Raw genomic sequence first — 16,549 nt, forward strand, 5'->3', positions numbered from 1 at the left:
GGAAGCCCCACGTGCACTATTTTTAACGTCGATTAAAGGTTTGGGAAGAGAAAAATAAACTCCCAGAATAAAAACTCTGGTTCTTTCCCCTCCTGACCCCAGCTTCGAGGTGCCTGCACGCGAGGTCCTAACCGGCAGCAGCAGCACTCAATCTGGCAGCGACCGACGGGCTCCCTCGAGGGACAGGGCGTGACAGAGGCTCCCCACTAACCGTCAGCAAGACAGCGAGTCCGGCTTTGTGAAACCCCTCCTGCAGGAGGAGTGGAGGGGTGAGCGCATATGGGGCAGGACGCAGGTCCCAGCAGGCAGCCCCGGGACGTGCTCAGGCCCACCGCCCTCCCTCTTTTCTCCTCTTTCTGTCATTAAGGGAAATGTGGTGACCCCCTGTGTCCAACGGTGTGGCCCATCTCCCCCTCCTCCCCTCACCCCCAAACATCTCATCATTTCTTCACATGCACCTGGAACACTTCAGCGTACGGCTCTGATGTGATCCGTATGTTTTATACCACACACACACACACACACACACACGCAGTACACACAAATAAAAGCACACATGACTACAGCGGAACAGCTTCTTCTAAGTAACGGAATATTGTCATTGATTGCATTATTTGGAAGCTGACCGTGAGCTCTTCTTGGCTAAAAGTGTGGCAGAAAAGTTTCATCAGCAGAGTTGGGTGACGTGCCAAGGTCTCCCCTGACTCTGGGGAGCGCTGACTTGACTCCTTGGGAAGGAGCCTCTGAGGCTGCACCGCGGAGGCCGGCCTCCCGAAGTCAGACGACGACTCGGCATCTCACCGGCTCCCACCGTCAACTGCCTCCACATCCTCGGCTCTGAGGGAAGATCCAGCTTCGAGAAAACCACCGAGCGGACGTGGCCCTGTAGCCACGCTGGCTCTACCCCTCCAGGACCGCTCAGACGGCCACGGGGAAACCCGCCCTATCCGAGCGGGGAAGCACCCTGGGGCCCACGGGCAGGGCTGCACAAAGGCTGAGGCGCTGTGCCCACCGCAGAGGATGGACTGATCCCTGCTCCTCAGAACAGGGAGCACGAGGGACCACCAAAGCCCACCGACCTGGTACTGACCTGGGCTCCAGCCCATGACCGTGGCAGGACCCTGTGTAGGTCAGTTCCTCGCGGGGCCTTGGTCTCCCCACCTGCAAAGCGGAGCTGCCAAAGCGTCCCCGGGAGCTGGGAGGCGCCCTGATGAGGCTGCCGGGCCGCACGGAGCCCCAGCTGTCTGCTCTGGTCAGGGGTCTGTTATCCCCTGGAGCCCGGCCTCTCTAAACCGGGCCTGGTGGCCACTGGGAATCCCACTCAAGTGCAGGAAATCACTCCGTAAAGACTGTGGCACAAGGCCAGCGATCGGGGCCCCTTCCCAGGTCCCACGGGCACCGTGGCATCGTGGGCGACCTTGCCCGCGGCTACCCGACTCGCCCTGCACCCTCGTGCGGTGCGGAGAATACGCAGGCTCAGCGCTGGTTTCTCTCGGACACAAGAGCCGACGTGGCTGAACAGCTGGGGCCGCGACGAACCTCCATTAAGCACATGGCGGGTTAACCTACAATCCCCGAGACGATCCGCGCTGCTGCTGCTGGGTGGGGGGCGCCCAGGCGCGAAGCCCCCGCGTGCCCGGGCACCCCCGTACGCGTGCCCCGTAGCGGGGGTGGGGGCCTGCCCTCGTCTCCCGACCCGCGGCTGGAGCGGCCGTGCGAGAGCCGGGGCAGCCGGGCTGGCGAGGCGTGTGGAGAAGCAGCAGGGCGAGGCGGCGCGGTGCCGGAACCGCAGTGGACAGCGGGGCCCTCCGCGCGGGGTGCGTCCACAGGGCCGTGTCCTCGCCGCTGCCGCCGGCTCGGACGCGGAGGAGACACAGCCCGGCTCGTGGCCCACCCGCTGGGGTCGGTGGTCCTTCGCACACGGAGACCAGGATGAGAAGACGGCCACGGGGCAGGGGAGGGCAGGCCGCTGCCGGGCGAGCGTCGGGACACCTGAGAGCCAGAGGGGCCTCCCGCACCCCCAGCCGGCTGCCATCAGGCGGCCGCCCAGGGGCTCTCGGGAGGGGCCACATTTTCCAGACCTAAGAAGCACCACGAAGGCTGTGCCGGGGCTGCTAGGCGTGCGGGGCGCTCGTCGGCCTCAGGCTAGACAGAGCCCCGGGACCAGGTCTCCGAGCGTGGCTGAGGCCGTGGCTTGGGCCTCGGTGGCCCTCCTCCAGGCTGGCCCAGCTGCATGCCTGCCGACTCCCGGCGTCCCTGGTGCTCCCCGTCGGGGACCAGAGCCCCGGCTCACGGCCTGCCTCGCGCCGGCCTGGGGCTCCTGGAGGGCGGGCCCCGTCAGCGTGCTGATCTCTCAGAGCCACTGGTCTCCCCCAGGCCAGGAAAGGCGCATCTCGGGCAGGGCTGACACCGGGTGCCGCTCCACTGCCCTCCTGGAGTCTGGGTGGCCCCCGCTCCAGGCCCTGCACGCCGAGGGCAGGGACCTGTCACACACCCACCCCGGGCGCTTCTCACGTTACTAATGGGGAGGATCTGCTTCCACGGAGGACAGAAGGGGTGCCGGCAGAGGCCGAGTGGGGTGGGATTTAGAAAGGGGGGGGGCAGTGATGCAACTGCACTGACAAGGGTGACGACCCAGGATGACCACACAGAAACCACGGGCCCAGCTGTCAACTGACGTCCACCCCTGGCCCCTCCAGGGTGGGACTCGGGTTCTCACCAGGCCCTCACGCTTCCTTATCAAAGTCAACTACCAGGGCCTGAGCAACACGACTTACAGTAACAGAACCACGGAGACATCAAAACACATAACCTCACTACAAGCCACACTCGCAAGAACTAACAAGGGAACTTTAAACGTTCCTTGCCCTTGACCCACGTTTCACATAGAATCACATTTCTTCGTAGGTGTGAAACTCCTAAAAAGGTGCATCTCCTAAAGGTGCGTAACTCCTAAAAAGAAAGACCCACCTGCCTTGTCAGTGAGGGCAGCCGTCACCCTCGCCGCCCCCGAGGGAAGGACCAAGTGCGGCCCCCGCGGCAGGTGACCCTCGAGTCCCTGACCAGCAGTCCAGCGCCCCCGGCGTGGGATCGACTGCCGCTCGAGGACAACCAGGAAGACTGGCCGAGTCTCAAGACTGGTGAGCAGTCTACATCCACGGGGAGGCGTGTCCATGAGCCCAGCAGAGCACCGGCCGGAGTCTCTGCTCCACAGAGTGTGGCACAGTTAGGGCACCAGCCTTGTGAACACGGCGTGTGCAGCTACAAAGGTAGAGGCCTGGGGCCCGGCAGCACTTGACCGCTCCTTGGGGGCCTTCACCAGAAACAGCAGGGGAGGCCGACTCCACGCGGTTTTCAAAAGTCAACACTAGACGATGCAGTTGGAAACCCAGGAACCAGGACCAGCTTCCCACACCTCCCGCCCCGAGGACGGTACAGCTGTCCCTGCAGACACCTGGGTCTTGCACAGGAGTTGGCCTGAGCTCTGGGAGCAGCTAGCAGCAGGCCACAGAGCTGGGGCCCCGCAGAGCGTGTTTACATTCCCCAGCTAGAGAACGCTGCTCTGGGCTCAGCTGGAGGGTGGGTCCACTTTGAAGATCCCCCGACACACACAGACTCCGCCATTCTCCCTGGCCGGGGCCTGCTTGGTGGAGGAAGTCTTTCTCTGCAGATAAGGCAGTGGGGTGGCCCGAGGGCTAAGGGGCCGGGACGGAGCCGAACGCCTGCTTTTTCCCAGGTACGACCAGCAGCTGACCAGGCGGGGAGCACCTCGTGGGCAGAGCCCACGTTCCAGGGCCACGTTGCCGAGAGTGAGCCTTGCCGAGCCTGGCGTTCCGGGGACTCTGACCAGGAATCCTGGGGTCCTGGGCCTTTCAAACAAGTAGACAACAACACGTCTTAGGCAGATCGCTAGGACGACCCAAAGTCCCAAGCCCTAGATTTAGAAAGCAGAGACCACCTGAGTGCAAATTCTGGCTCCACCCTGCTGCATGACCCCGGGCACGCTGCTTAAGTTTTCTGAGCCTCAGTACAATTTAAAATGAGCAGGGCGCCGTACTCCACTGATGGTAAGGCATATTTCCTCACTTTGACGACTCTAAGATCAGCACGCTTCTTACGAGAGACAGCGTCACACTCTTTTCTTGTAGCGGTCCATAACGTTTTGGCGCGTGCAGCGCTGACGGAGTCTCCGACTTGATGAAACATGGAGCATATACCTTGAAAGGCTGCTCCGAGGGCCCAGAACAGAAGCTGGCACACAGCCCGTCCTCCCTCGCTGCCGGATGTCCGTGCCGGCTGACGGGACTAGCCTTCCCACGACTGGATGCCTGCCTGCTGCCACAAAGACCTGGTGTTGGGATGAGGAGCAACTTACGGTAACGACAACAGGGCCAAGGGGAGGGTGGGGGCCCCAGGGGTCTGTACATGACCTTGACAGAGAGCGAGAGGCAGTCTGGTCCCCCAGCTGACCCCCAACTTCCCTCTCGGATCCCTTGGTCAGGAAGCTGTCCTGTCAAGCAGGATGGCCCAAGGAGGAGCCCTGAGCCCAGCCGGCAGGACCATGACACCCAGGGCCAGTCTTGGTTACTATTCTCATCATTCCTGTTCCATCAACCCCTGGTCACACAGCACACTTGGATCTTCAGAAACGTTCTTAGCTCTGGAGCCAGATCGCGTTGCCAGGAGCACTATTACAGCACAAGCCTTACAGCACAGAAAACGACCTTGTTCTGTAACTTTCCCAACACCCAATTAGAACAGCAGCTACGGAATTAATGAGACTGCAAACAGCGCACTGTCTCTTTAAACGGTTTTCCTGCGGCCAGTTGTTTACAAAGAAATTCCTCAGGCCAGGAAGTAAGGGGTGAACCTGGAGCCAGCAAGCACTCTTGGGGAAGAGGAGCAGGTGCGCCTGGCAGGCCCCGATTACAACCTCCGAGGGCGGGGTGTGCGTCCCCTGCGGATTAGAGCGCGTTCTGACTCAGCAATCTGGCCCGCCCAGGCCCTCGGCCGAACGAGCGCCGGCCCGCGGCGTGCCCCCGGGGGCGGGGCGGACTCCCGGGCGGGGCGGGAGCAGCGCGGTCACGTGTGTACACAGGCCCGCGCGGCGTGCGCGCCGTCAGCCCTGCCGCCTCTCTCGGAGCCCCGAGCTGACCCCCTCGCGGCGACTGCGCGGTCCGCGGCCCAGCGAGCCGGTGAGTGGGCGCCGGACGCGGGGTGGGGGCGGACGGGCACACTCGGGGTCTCGGCCCGCGCGGGAGCGGCACGGGACGCAGCGGCCGGGGCCGGTGCTCCGCTCTGACCCTCGGGTCCCCTCGGCCCCGCCCAGCGCTGTCCCCCGGCGGGTGGGAGCGCTGTCCCCGCCCGTGGCTGCCCTCCGGCCGTGCGGAGCCCAGCCGGCCGGGGCCGCTGCCCTGCGGTCATTCACCTGTCCGGGCAGCTGAGAGCTGCTGGCCGCATAGGAGGCTCAGCAGCGCCGCCGGTTCCTCACATGTCCTGCGGGGACTGACCGCCCGCTCCTGGGTCACCGTGCTTGTAACTTTCGTCCCCTTTTATGATTACAACATCTTAGGAACTTCTGGAACGACGTCTAAATGGAAATATCAAGTGTCGTTAATGGTCTAGGACACTTGATAAAAAGATAAAAACCCCTGAGCGTGAGGCTCCTTCAAAACCTGCGAAGAAGGCAGTGCCCCCGCCTCTGAGCACCCACGTACCAGCACAGGAAACCCAACACCAAGTTAGTGGCATGAACACGGAAGCCGGGTTCATGGTCTCGGTGGGGCCCTGGTCTCAGTGTTGCAGTCTGTCTGGGCTTTGGGGAGACAGAGGGTGAGCCTGGACCCGACAGACCGGCCCCCCATCGCTGGATGTGCACTCACTTGGCAGCTCCAGGCCGCCTGCCGACAGCCAGCTCCGTGCCTCGGCCGAGCAGCGGGCCCCCTCCTCCCCGCTCTCCGTCTGCAGCATCTAGCGGGCTGGCCTTCAGTCACCCAGGGGCGAGCAGCCTGCTTTCCCGGCCTCTGCAGACACGAGAGTGTGAGCGCGGTGTCTCTGACCGTGCTCCAGGCTGCTCACGCATGACGGGGGGGCCAGACACGCTACCGTCCCATCTGGGTCCTCACCAGGGCGCTGCTGAGAGGGAAAGAGGCCCCACTGATAATTACGCTGAGGGGACGGCCACACACTCCACGACCCGCTGCAGGGTCCAGTTCTCCACACCGGAACCTCCAGCATCTTCCTAAATGGAGAAGTCCTCTCTAAGATAATAGGCTTTGAAAAACCATAGCTTCCATCTGGTGAGTGCGTACTGTGCCGAGTCACGGACAGGAAGCTGGGGGGGGGGGCCCTGCCCTTGACTGCTGCTGTCCTGCTTCCCTGGGGGGTATGGAAACACCCTGAGGAGAGACGAGCACAGCATTTGTTCTGCACTGACTTGGGGTCCCTGGAACTCAGAAGCCCCTGGTAGGCGGGTGACGGGAGAAAGGCACGTATATCCACTGGATGTGGGTGTGGGGGGTTTTAGGTTAGAACGGAGAACTGCTTATACCTATTATATAACTAAGAAGTGACATGCCTGCAAAGATCCCTGCCAGGGGGTATGCGTGCGTGATTACAGGTGGGAAGAGGGACCGGCTGCTTTCCGGGGCCGGGAGAGGAAGGTGCTCCCTGGGGAAGCTGCATCCATCCTCCAGGCCCTAGGATGTCATCTGGACCCTGAGAGTACAACCTGCCACCCGGCCTTTCACGCCCCAGTTGCACACCAGGGCTGCGTCTGGGGTCAGGGCTGCTGGGTTCTGCACGCGACAGAAGCAGGCTGCTTCCTCCTTCAGCAGAGTGTCCAGCTACCTCCCCTTGCTCGCCGCCGGCTCCTCAGCTCTCTACGGCTGGAGCCTCTTGCACGGCTGGGCCGCACCAGGCTGCGTCTGTCCACGGGGTCTCACAGGCCCAGGACCCCAAAATACCAGCCAGGCATCAAAGAGCAGAGGGCACTCAGTCTAGGGAGTAAAAGTGAACTTTCTAATTTGAGAAGCTAAAACGATGCTGCCAAGGGGCCGAGTTCGGCCCCCGAGACCTGCCAACAGAGCACCCCTTGAGTAGCGGAGGGACAGGGTGACACGGGCCGCCTGTCCCGTGTGTCCCCCCGGGGTCCCCTGCCTCCCACACACGCGGTGGGAGGGCGGAGCGCACCTAGGAGTTTCCCAGTTTTAATGAGAACCAAGGAAGCAACTGTCGCCATTATACCAAGTGTAATGGGCAAAAATAACTGCTGGCGTTCCTCCCTTGGAAAGAACCACGGGCAGCGATAAGATCTGTGGCTCCGAGCACCGCCCAGGTAAGAGCACACCAGGGAAAGGCAGGGCGGCGTGGGGAGCCCAACAGGGTGCCGGTCTGCCCGAGCCTGCGTGGAGGCCCGGTCTGTTCTCAGTGTGGCCGTTGACTTTCTGAGCGAGTCTTCCTGGTTCTGTTTTCCCCTGGTTGAGATTACCTGGAAGGAGCATTAGCCTCAAACCAAGGTAGTCGGGGGACAAGAAAAAGGCAAGGAACTAGTGCTCCACAAACAAAGGAACACGTGTCCCATGTTCTTCCAGGGTGAGGAGCCTGGGGCCCCGGGCGGGCGTCCCGGGCCGTTGGTCCCCGTTCCTGCAGCCCTTCCCGAGCGGCGGACGTGCTGTTCTCTCCCCCGGAGAGCCAGAGGCAGCTCCGTTTATGCCTGAGGCAGGCTACGTGGTTCACACTCACCACTCTTAGGTTCAGAACCTTAAAAAGCAACAGGCTACAAAAATCAGAACACCCCATCTACGTAATGGACCGTTTCTTACCACAGCCAGGAAGGCGCAGCGTCTGTGATAGGAATCAGTAGCGTAAGCTCTCTACACTGAAGACCTATGAAAACATCAGCCTTTCCTGAGTGTCTGGCTCCTACCAGCTGCATGTTAATTGTAGCTAGAGCCTCTGCCTGTTATTACAAAAGGAAATAAACATTCAGGAGTCATTTTCAGCGCATTTTGATGGCTCCAGAGCATTCAGCTGAAGTCCAGGTATGGTGCGCGGCGGGTCTCCAGGACGTCAGCCAGGCCGAGCTGCACTGCCCAGGCACTTTGGGGAAAAGCCTGTGACACCATCTCGGGCCTCCTCTTCCCCGGACACAGCCAGCCAGGCTGCAGGGCACCAATCAAGGAATGCACCCGCTTCAGGGAGCTCTCGGCAGGTGGGAACAGACGGGTGCAGTGGGCCGAGTTCAGCGACCTCGGACGGGAGTTAGCCGGTTCTTCGTTCTGCGGGCTGTGTGCGTGCACACGCTCACGCTCGTGCACGCGCACACGCTCACTCAGGACCCCCCGCCTGCCACGGCCGCCCACTCCCCGCCCCCCGCCAGGCTGCTGCTCTGAAGTGCTCCTGGCATCCTCCAACTTCCACAGAGATCACCGTGCACTGTAGCCCTGAACTTGAGCAAGATTTTTAGTTACCTGTGGACATTCACTTTGGAAGGGTTGGTTTATACCGTTCTGGGCTCTTTTTTAAAAAAAAAAATCAAGGAAGAAAGACGCTGACATCTGGCCTCAAAACACTTCCAGCAGCTAGCCCAACTGACCTGCGGTCCTTGCCAGCAGAGAATGAAAGAAGGGACCGCGGAGCATCTGTAAGCAGGGGCGCCGTCGGGGAGGAGACCCCAGCTCAGCGAGCGCAGCCCCAGAGCCTCGCTGCCTGTGTTGTCACCAAGGCCCTGGTGGGGTCCCGGGGACTCAGCTGTGACGTGGGGTCTGATGGGGCCCGCAGCCTCTCCCCGTGAGCACTCACACTGGGCCTGTGACCGCGCTCAAGCCCTCTGTCCCCTCTCCCCCAGCTTCCTCTCCCCACGCATCAGCTGGCAGAGAGTCTGAGCGAGAGTTCACGCAGCAGCTTCCTCTGCAGTAACGGAATGCGGAGGAGGGTGAGGAGTCGCGGCCCCACTGCCCACGCCGGGACGGGCCAGGCTCATCCGCCGACCGCACTCACCCCACCCTCCCGACAACCTCCTGACCCAGGGACCAAAGCCAGGCAGCTGTGAGCAGGGTGCCCAGGGAGCCCGGTCCTCAACCACGTGGAGTCCTGGTCTCGGCCCCTCGGCCCAGCTCACAGGCCACTGCTTGGTTCCCTCCGCAGCCCTCGGGCAAGAGCTCTCAGCAGGCAGCGTGGGTCCCTCCCGAGGGGAGGACTGAGTCAGGCCAGGGGGCGCATCCGAGCCGCTTTCTCAAAGTATAAAAGCAGGGCCCTTGGTGCAGCAGGGCTTGGACATGCGCCCTGGGGCCCCGAGGTCCCCAGGTGGGCACCGCTTCACACCTGGCCCCGGCTGTTCTGCTCCATTGACCAAGCCTGTGGCCAGTCCCCCGCCAGGGCCCCCCAGTCACCGATCATTGGGGGGGAGCTGCTGCCTCACTGCGCTGCCCCCGCTGCCCCGGACACCACGGCCCCTCCTGGGCTTCAGGGCTTCCTGGGCCGCTGAGCAGAGGCGTGACCTGTCAGCTCACCTTTCCTGAGGCCCAGCCACGCCACCTAGAGCGGGCCTCCACACTAAGCCCATGTCCCGCAAGACCCTCTCTGCCCACATGTGACTCCAGTCAGCATGGCCCGGCACCCACCCAGGCCACAGGGCCATCCCACAGGGCCTCCTGGCTGCCAGAGAGAGCCGGCAGACGTCCTGGAAGTGCCTGCTCAGGGCCCAGAGCAGAGCCGGGGACCATCTTCTCCGGAATTCAAGACAGCAGGAGAGCTGCCCTGGGGCGCTCGGGCCAGCGCCGCACACCCTGCACTCACATCGGCGTCCACCTTGGAGCCAGGCGGCCGTGGGTTTCCCTCTCGTGGTGTCTCCGCTCCTCCCCGCCCGAGCCTGGAGCAGACAGCTCTTCAATGCCACGCGGCGAGCCTCCCACCCTGCACAGCCGGGGGAGCTCCCACCCAAGGGGCACACAGCGTGACCACGGGCTGGCTGAGCCTTCCCAGGGCTGGAAGTCGTCGAGCCTGGGAGAACGTCTTCTTGAAAGATAATCACTGGAACCCAGAGAGGGTCTTGGAAGAAAACTATCAGTACTTCTATGCACAGGAACATCTGTGATGAATGACAGTCAAGGAAGAGAGGGGGCTCTAGAGACAGCTGAGTCCTCAGAAACGGGTGCGGGTGGGACAGAGCCCCGAAACGGCCCCGTGCCCTGGGCCTCCCGTGGAGACAAAACCACTACTTCCACGTCCAGCAGCCCCGAGCAGGGCTCGCCCCGCCTGCCCCATTGGAGGTGGCCGCCCTATCACCATGCCCTTCTGACAGGCTAGCTTGAGGTCAGTGGCAGTGCCGCTGCCCAAGTACCACAGGTGGACGCCAGCTTGTCTGACCATGAACCTCTGGCCTTGAGGCCTCACCCTGGTTCCCTCCAGAGGGCAAGGCCACTGGGGTCCGAGAGGGGACCCTCTGTGCTGCAGAAGTGGTGAGCTCGGCTTTGTTCCCTTAAAGGCTTCCCTCAGCCCCCGGTGCCCCACATGCAGCGGGTGGGCAGGGAGGCCTGAGAGCTCCCCATCACACTCACAAAGCAGCAGCCCCAGCAGGCCACGCACAGCCCAGCTCGTTCATCGGGCCCAACGCTGCCCGACTTCCTGGTCCTCTCAGATTCTCTGAAAGAAGCATGATTTTTGAGCTCCAGCCTCTCCCAGGGCTACCCTCCTGTGCCATGCATGCAGCCAAGCCTGCAGAGAAAGACCCTGAGCAGGTGCTTCAGTGTCAGGGGCAACGTTCTGAGCCAGCTGAGCCCTCCGCCCCGGCCCAGGGAGATGACCTCCACCCCGGAGTCTCAGGCCGGCGGTGCCCTCCCGCGGGCGAGGTACTCTCTGCTCTGCCAGGCTGGCCGCCCTCCTCTTTCCTCTCCGCTGCTGGCTCCAAGCCTGGAACCACCCTGGCCCGAAGCTAAAGACCTCGCCATCCCCTCGAGCGAGACTGGCCAGGCGCCCGCTCCATCGCAGCCACGCCGGGACCAGGCAGGGCAGCGGACGCTGGGAAGGCCGCCGTGCTTGCAGCGCCAAGGCTGCTGCTTCAGGAGCGTCATCAGGAACCAGACAGACAAAACCCTCCCACGGCGGGGATGCAAGTCACCTTTAGCTCAGTAATCAACCCCCTTATAGGAGGAACAGGATAAAGCTGTCACTGGACCACCGCGGACAGCCCGAGGCACGTGCCAGTGCCGGCCTGCGGAGCTGCTTCCCACCTCTCTGCTGGGCCAGGACACGGGTGCCAACCAGCCCGCTCCCGCGGCCCAGGGCCACACGCTGGCCGAGCAGATGATCAGGGCTCGGTGGTCCTGCCGCTGGCATCGCTGTGATCCCCGAGGCAACGCGCCTGCACGCATCAGCGCGCCCCTGCTCCGTGGACCGAGGCTGGTTGCAGCCCTGGCTCGGCACGCCTGCCGCAGAAGAGAGGCGACCGCAGGCCGGGATCCGAGAGCAACTGGGTCGTCTCTGGGTGGACGTGCACACACCTGTATGTTCCCTGGGCCCAGCGGAGGGAGGTCAGGCAGGGGCCCTGGGAGGAGGCTAGGACCCTGACCAGGCAGGAGAGAGACGTTCGGGCACGGAACCGGGACCCAGCCGGGCTGGGGGAGTGGGGGTCCTCGGAGGGCCCCTGGGTGCAGTCCTGTGGGAGGACAGGAGGTCGGGGCCACTCCTCGTGTCTCATCTGATGAAGGGGTCGTGGACGAGGCCTGGTGCGGGCGCTGCAACTGGGTGCTGGTGCCGGAGGAGGTGTGGGGGAGGTTTGGAGAGTGGAGACGCAGCGAAAGCACGAGAGGAAGGCGGCCGCCCGGGCCAGCGAGCCTGGAGGCGGGCCCAGAGGAGGTGAGGCAGGAGGGCAGCCGGACGGGACAGAGCCGGGAGCACAGGACAGAGCCGGGAGAACAGGACAGCGGATGGGACAGGGCAGCAGCAGGGGAGCCAGCAGGGTGGGAGGGGAGGGGAGGGGGGAGGGAGTGAGGGTGCAGAAGAGGGCAGGCCCGGGAGCATCGAGGGGCCCAGCGGGCAGCAGCGTGGGCAGCTCTGACCAGGAGGTGTCAGGAAGGCCCCAAGGACAGGGCGACAGGATCAGCCTGTTCCTAAGGCCAGCCTGGACGAGAGGCCACTGGGGTCCTTGCTCGTCCTGACCCCTGGAGCTGAGAGGGCTGCAGCAGGTGACGGGGTCATCAGAAGTTGGATTATTAATCCTGCCACTTGGGGAGAATGTGGCAGCTTTCAGAATGAAAACCGCCAAGCGCTCCACATTCGGCACCACCAAGGACGGCCTACCGAGGCACCGGAGAGAAGGAGCCCGGCTACTCAGGGCCTACCAGGCCTCTTCTCTCCTGCCTCTGGGAGGGACAGGACCGCAGAGAGGGCCCTTCCTGGAATCCTGGTCTCTGCGCTGGCAGCCGTTCCAGTTCCTCTTTCTCGGGAAGGAAGTGAACAGAGCTGGTAACTGGAAAGACAGCCCAGCCCAGCCCAGCCCGAGCCTGTGTGGAGGGTGGGAGCCAAGCCATTGTTCTCAGGCCCCCTCCTCACATGGCTACGCGGGGAGGAGAGTCTTGTTTCCAGATTCCTGCACTTGCAAAACCAGAGCACAAAGGGAAGTGGGGGGACCGCAGGCGGCGGGGGAGGGGCAGGGCATCCTGCAGGAGCAGCACCGGGACCTGGGCAGGGCAGGACGGCCGCCCCCACCAACGTCCTCGGGATACCCGGCTGGGCTTCGAGCAGGTCTGACCGGCTGCCCTGCCGCCGGGGCAGGCAGTCGCCTGCTGAGCGTCCCCAAATGAGATCCCCCAGCTCCCCTGCAAGCCCACAGGCGCCGCCCGCGCAGTCTTGAGCCAGGTGGCCACCCACCCCCGGCCTGCAAGTGTCCTGGTTACACGTCCCCTCGGTGCCAGCGGTGTCACCCGTCTGCTTCCTTCCCTTCTTCTCACCCCGCGTGCCCACGCAGGTGAGGATGGGCCTCCCCACTTCAGAAAACGCCAGGCACCTTCATCTGTGCGTGAGGCGGCTCCCCCAACAGGTGTCCCTGCCCTGGGCCCGCTGAATGACACCTGGAGACGAGGGGCCTCCAGGAAGAACGTAGGGCCAAAAAGCAAAGACGGACTGAAAGCAAGTGAAAACTGGTACTTTTAGCTCGTGATCTGCATCTGAAATCGGAAGTGTCCTCACAGTTGATAACTAAGAGGACGCACACAGAGCTGCCTGTACCTCACGGGGCAGAGTTTCTAAGTTCTGTGTTTATGAGCTGCCGGAAAACAGACTCGGGCAGGTTTTTAATCTAAAACCCGGCACTGACTCTCGAGACACTCACAGCCTGTCTCGGGCCGAGCGAGCCGGCCGTACAAGCACGTGAGTCTGTGAAGGAAATTCTCAGTAGGTTTACTCCATGTGACCACCTCCCAAGAATTGAGCCATTCTTCGGCCAGGACAGGGCCCCTGGCAGCAGCTCTGCTCCTCCGCCGACAGCGCTGCCCCTGCCCTCGGCTGCGGTCCATGAGGCTGCAGGGCCCCCCTTCTGTCCTCGGTTTCCGAGAACCTCTGCTCAGTTGACTTCCCCTGGCTGAGCCCGCCCTCCACGTGGACGGGGATCCCCAGGAGGGGCGGGGGCACCAGGGGACCCGCCGTGGGGCCATGGGGGGAGCCAGCGGGCAGGGCCGCCCATCCCACGCGCTGGTCCTTCCAGACACAACCCTTGTGCCTCAAACTGGCTGTAAACAGAGAGGGAAGAGCCGCTGCACCTGCCCCGGGAGGAGGGGCGTCACGAGAAGCCGCAGATGGACGCCCATGCGCGCAGAGGTGCGGCCCAGGCACCAGGAGACGTGGGGCCCGGAGTGAGGCAGGGCAGGCGTGGCGGGAGAGTGAGAGTGCGTGGACGGCAGGAGGGTAGGGACTGAGGCCCGGGGGGGCCGCTGGACGCCCTGCGAGCCGTGTGAGGCCGGAGTGGAGGGGGACTGAGCCGCAGGCTGGTCACAGCACACACAGGCCGCTCTGGTGGACCGGCTCCCCGGCCCCCAGCCACTTTCCAGGCCGTGGCTCAGCAGGCAGGAGCCTGCAGGCATTTGGGACGGAGATGGGAGAGAGGGAGCCAGCACTGAATCGGCAAGAAGATGGGAGAGAGGGAGCCAGCACTGAAAAGGCAAGAAGAGGACGTAGAGGCTCCGAGGACCCCACGAGGGCGTGTCACCTGCCTGGAGCTCCCGCCGGCTCCCCTGACCCCAGGGCTCTGGAGGGAGGACCCGTGTCCCTGCGGCGGCCGTGCCCCTCCCAGAGGTGATGGAGCCGGCAGGCGGGCAGCAGCTCGGGACCTGCGTCGCCCCGACCCGGCACGCCTCGGCCCAGACGCAGGACGGAGGGGAGGGCGGAGCAGGGGGCTCGCGGGATTCCGCGACTGATGCGGGAAACCAGGGATGCGCCGGCAGGGCTGCAGCTCCCACCGAGGGGGCCGAGGGGGCTGACAGGGCCGCGGGAGGCCAGGCCTCGGGTCCACCCCTCCTCTACAGGCTTTTGTCGCCGTGGCCCACCCAGTCACCGCCCATCACCAAAAGGTGACGGCAGGCATGTTACGGCTCCAAGAGCTGTATGTTTCCCTGGCAAACAGGGCCAGGGAGGCTCCCGTGGCCGGCAGGGTCCTCACAGCTCGCAGCCGTGCCACCTCGGGGTCACAGAAAACACGCAGCACAGTTTCTGGCCGTCCCAGCTGGTTCAGGGGGCAGGGAGGGGCCCAGGTCTGGTCGAGGGGAGGATTCACGCGCTGCTCTCCCCACAGCCCGCCATGTGGAGCTGCCCACTCAACGGCACGGGCGGCGAGGACCAGCTCCCCTGCCAGCACGTCCAGCGGGCCCTGTCCGCCCTCTCGCTACTCTACCTGCTTGTCGGCGTCCCCCTCGGCCTCGGCTACAACGCCCTGCTGCTGCTGGTCAACCTGCACGACCCGGGCGGCATGACCATGCCCGACGTCTACTTCGCCAACATGGCCGCGGCCGGCCTGGTGCTCAGCGCCCTGGCGCCTGCGCACCTGCTGGGCCCTGGCGCTGCCGGCTGGGCCGTGTGGGACGTGGGCAGCGAGGTCCACGTCACGCTGCTGGTGCTGTTCAACGTGGCGGCGCTGGTGACCCTGTACTCCACAGCGCTGCTGGGCCTCGACTGCTACATCGAGCGGGCGCTGCCGCGCACCTACATGTCGAGCGTCTACAACACCAGGCACGTGTGCGGCTTCGTGTGGGGCGGCGCCCTGCTCACCGGCTTCTCCTCCCTGCTCTTCTACATCTGCAGCCACGTGGCTGCCAGGCTGGCCGAGTGCTCGCAGGTGCGGGACACGGAGGCGGCCGACGCCATCATGCTGCTCAGCGGGTACCTGGTGCCCGGCCTGGCCGTGCTGTACGCGCTCGTGCTCCTCACGCGGATCCGGAAGGAGGACACGCCGCTCGACCGGGACGCGGGCCAGCCGGACCCCTCGGCGCACAGGCTGCTGGTGGCCACCGTGTGTGCGCAGTTCGGGCTCTGGACGCCCCACTACCTGACGCTCCTGGGGCGCACGGTCCTGGCTGCGCGGGAGAGGCCAGTGGACGGGCACCACCTGGGGACGCTGCTCCTCGCCGAGGACCTGTCCAGGTTCCTGGCCTTCGCCAGCAGCGCTGTGGTGCCGCTTCTTTACCGCCACATCGACAGAAACTTCCCCAGCAAACTCCGGCGGCTGATGAAGAAGCTGCAACGTGGGCACCAGAGCTGCTCCTTGGACGAAGCGGGGGCACAGCCGGCGATGGCGTAGACGCTGCTCCTCGGGCCTCGGCCAACCGAGGGGCAGACGGCGCGTGGCAGAAGGCACAGCCCGCAGTGGCCGGGCCCCCCGCTCCCTCCCTCCCTCCCGGGTCTGGCATCCAGGAGACTCGCCGGCCCTGCATCACCCGCTCCCTCCCTCCCTCTCCCCAGGAGACCAGGCAGAACCAGGCGAGTCCCCTTGGAGCTTCCCGTGTCCTCCCACAAGAAGCCACCCTCAGGCCAAGGCCATGATGTCCGAGCAGCAGGTGCCAGGTGTGAGGATGGGCTGTGCCATCGGGGGCACCTGGCCGCCCGCGGGGCGTGCGCTTGTCTCCTGCGGCGCCTTTCAGGTCCACGCCTGCAGCAGCCTGCTTCCCTCAGCCTCATGTCTGGCTTTCAAATGAGTGATGAAAATCTAACGCCACTATTTATACTTTGTATTGTTAAAATACTCCATCCCCCCTCCCTCTTGTTTTGTTGTTTATGAAGAGACGTTTGGTAGGAAAGTCAGAAGGTATTAAAATGAAGGAGACACACGGAAGCGCATTCGGGGGATGGGTGGGTGGTGGGCTGGCGGGGCCGGGGCTGCTGGCGACTTGGCGTCCACGTGGACGTGGTGGGAGAAGAGTCAGACGGGGCCTCTCCTGCCCCCAGGTGCGCCCCCGGGTCACGTCCGCTGTCGCTGGGCCAGCGTGGGTCTGTCCTAAACAAGTCCCCAAAGTGTGCACAAAAGTAAATAAACCGAAGGAAGAAAAATGCTGTTAGGATTTCT

General features: G+C 64.0%; 2 protein-coding genes across 6 annotated transcripts in view; one reads left to right on the forward strand and one right to left on the reverse strand.

Moving 5' to 3' along the window:
- Window positions 1–5,045: 5,045 nt before the first annotated feature.
- Window positions 5,046–16,533, forward strand: GPR146 (G protein-coupled receptor 146). Of its 5 annotated transcripts, none has more exons than XM_082478696.1 (3): window positions 5,046–5,195; window positions 5,573–6,299; window positions 14,786–16,533. In XM_082478696.1, the coding sequence occupies exon 3, from the start codon at window positions 14,792–14,794 to the stop codon at window positions 15,785–15,787; it is 996 nt and encodes a 331-aa protein (XP_082334822.1). In that variant the 5' UTR covers window positions 5,046–5,195; window positions 5,573–6,299; window positions 14,786–14,791; the 3' UTR covers window positions 15,788–16,533. The 5 variants fall into 5 exon arrangements, with proteins under 5 accessions (XP_082334822.1, XP_082334823.1, XP_082334821.1 ...); XM_082478697.1 differs by having other exon boundaries at window positions 6,129–6,299; XM_082478694.1 differs by lacking the exons at window positions 5,046–5,195; window positions 5,573–6,299 and adding exons at window positions 10,750–11,503; window positions 11,708–11,856.
- LOC309654043 (uncharacterized protein) overlaps window positions 7,343–16,549 on the reverse strand; it is a 64,773-nt gene continuing 55,566 nt past the window's right edge. Inside the window, exon 5 of the mRNA XM_082478702.1 lies at window positions 7,343–7,960. Coding sequence (XP_082334828.1) covers window positions 7,820–7,960 — 141 coding nt within the window. The 3' untranslated portion in view covers window positions 7,343–7,819. The remainder of the gene's footprint in view (window positions 7,961–16,549) is intronic.

This window comes from Balaenoptera physalus (assembly GCF_965194825.1).
Source record: "Balaenoptera physalus genome assembly, contig: HAP1_SCAFFOLD_1780, whole genome shotgun sequence".
Taxonomy (NCBI): Eukaryota; Metazoa; Chordata; class Mammalia; order Artiodactyla; family Balaenopteridae; genus Balaenoptera; species Balaenoptera physalus.

Bases quoted from the DNA above. Each gene is read 5' to 3' on its own strand.
- GPR146 (XM_082478694.1), top strand. From the start codon at position 11,305: ATGATCAGGGCTCGGTGGTCCTGCCGCTGGCATCGCTGTGATCCCCGA. The intron at 11,504-11,707 runs GTATGTTCCCTG...CATCTGATGAAG, and splicing joins GGGTGGACGTGCACACACCT to GGGTCGTGGACGAGGCCTGG. The intron at 11,857-14,785 runs GTGAGGCAGGAG...CTCTCCCCACAG, and splicing joins TGGAGGCGGGCCCAGAGGAG to CCCGCCATGTGGAGCTGCCC.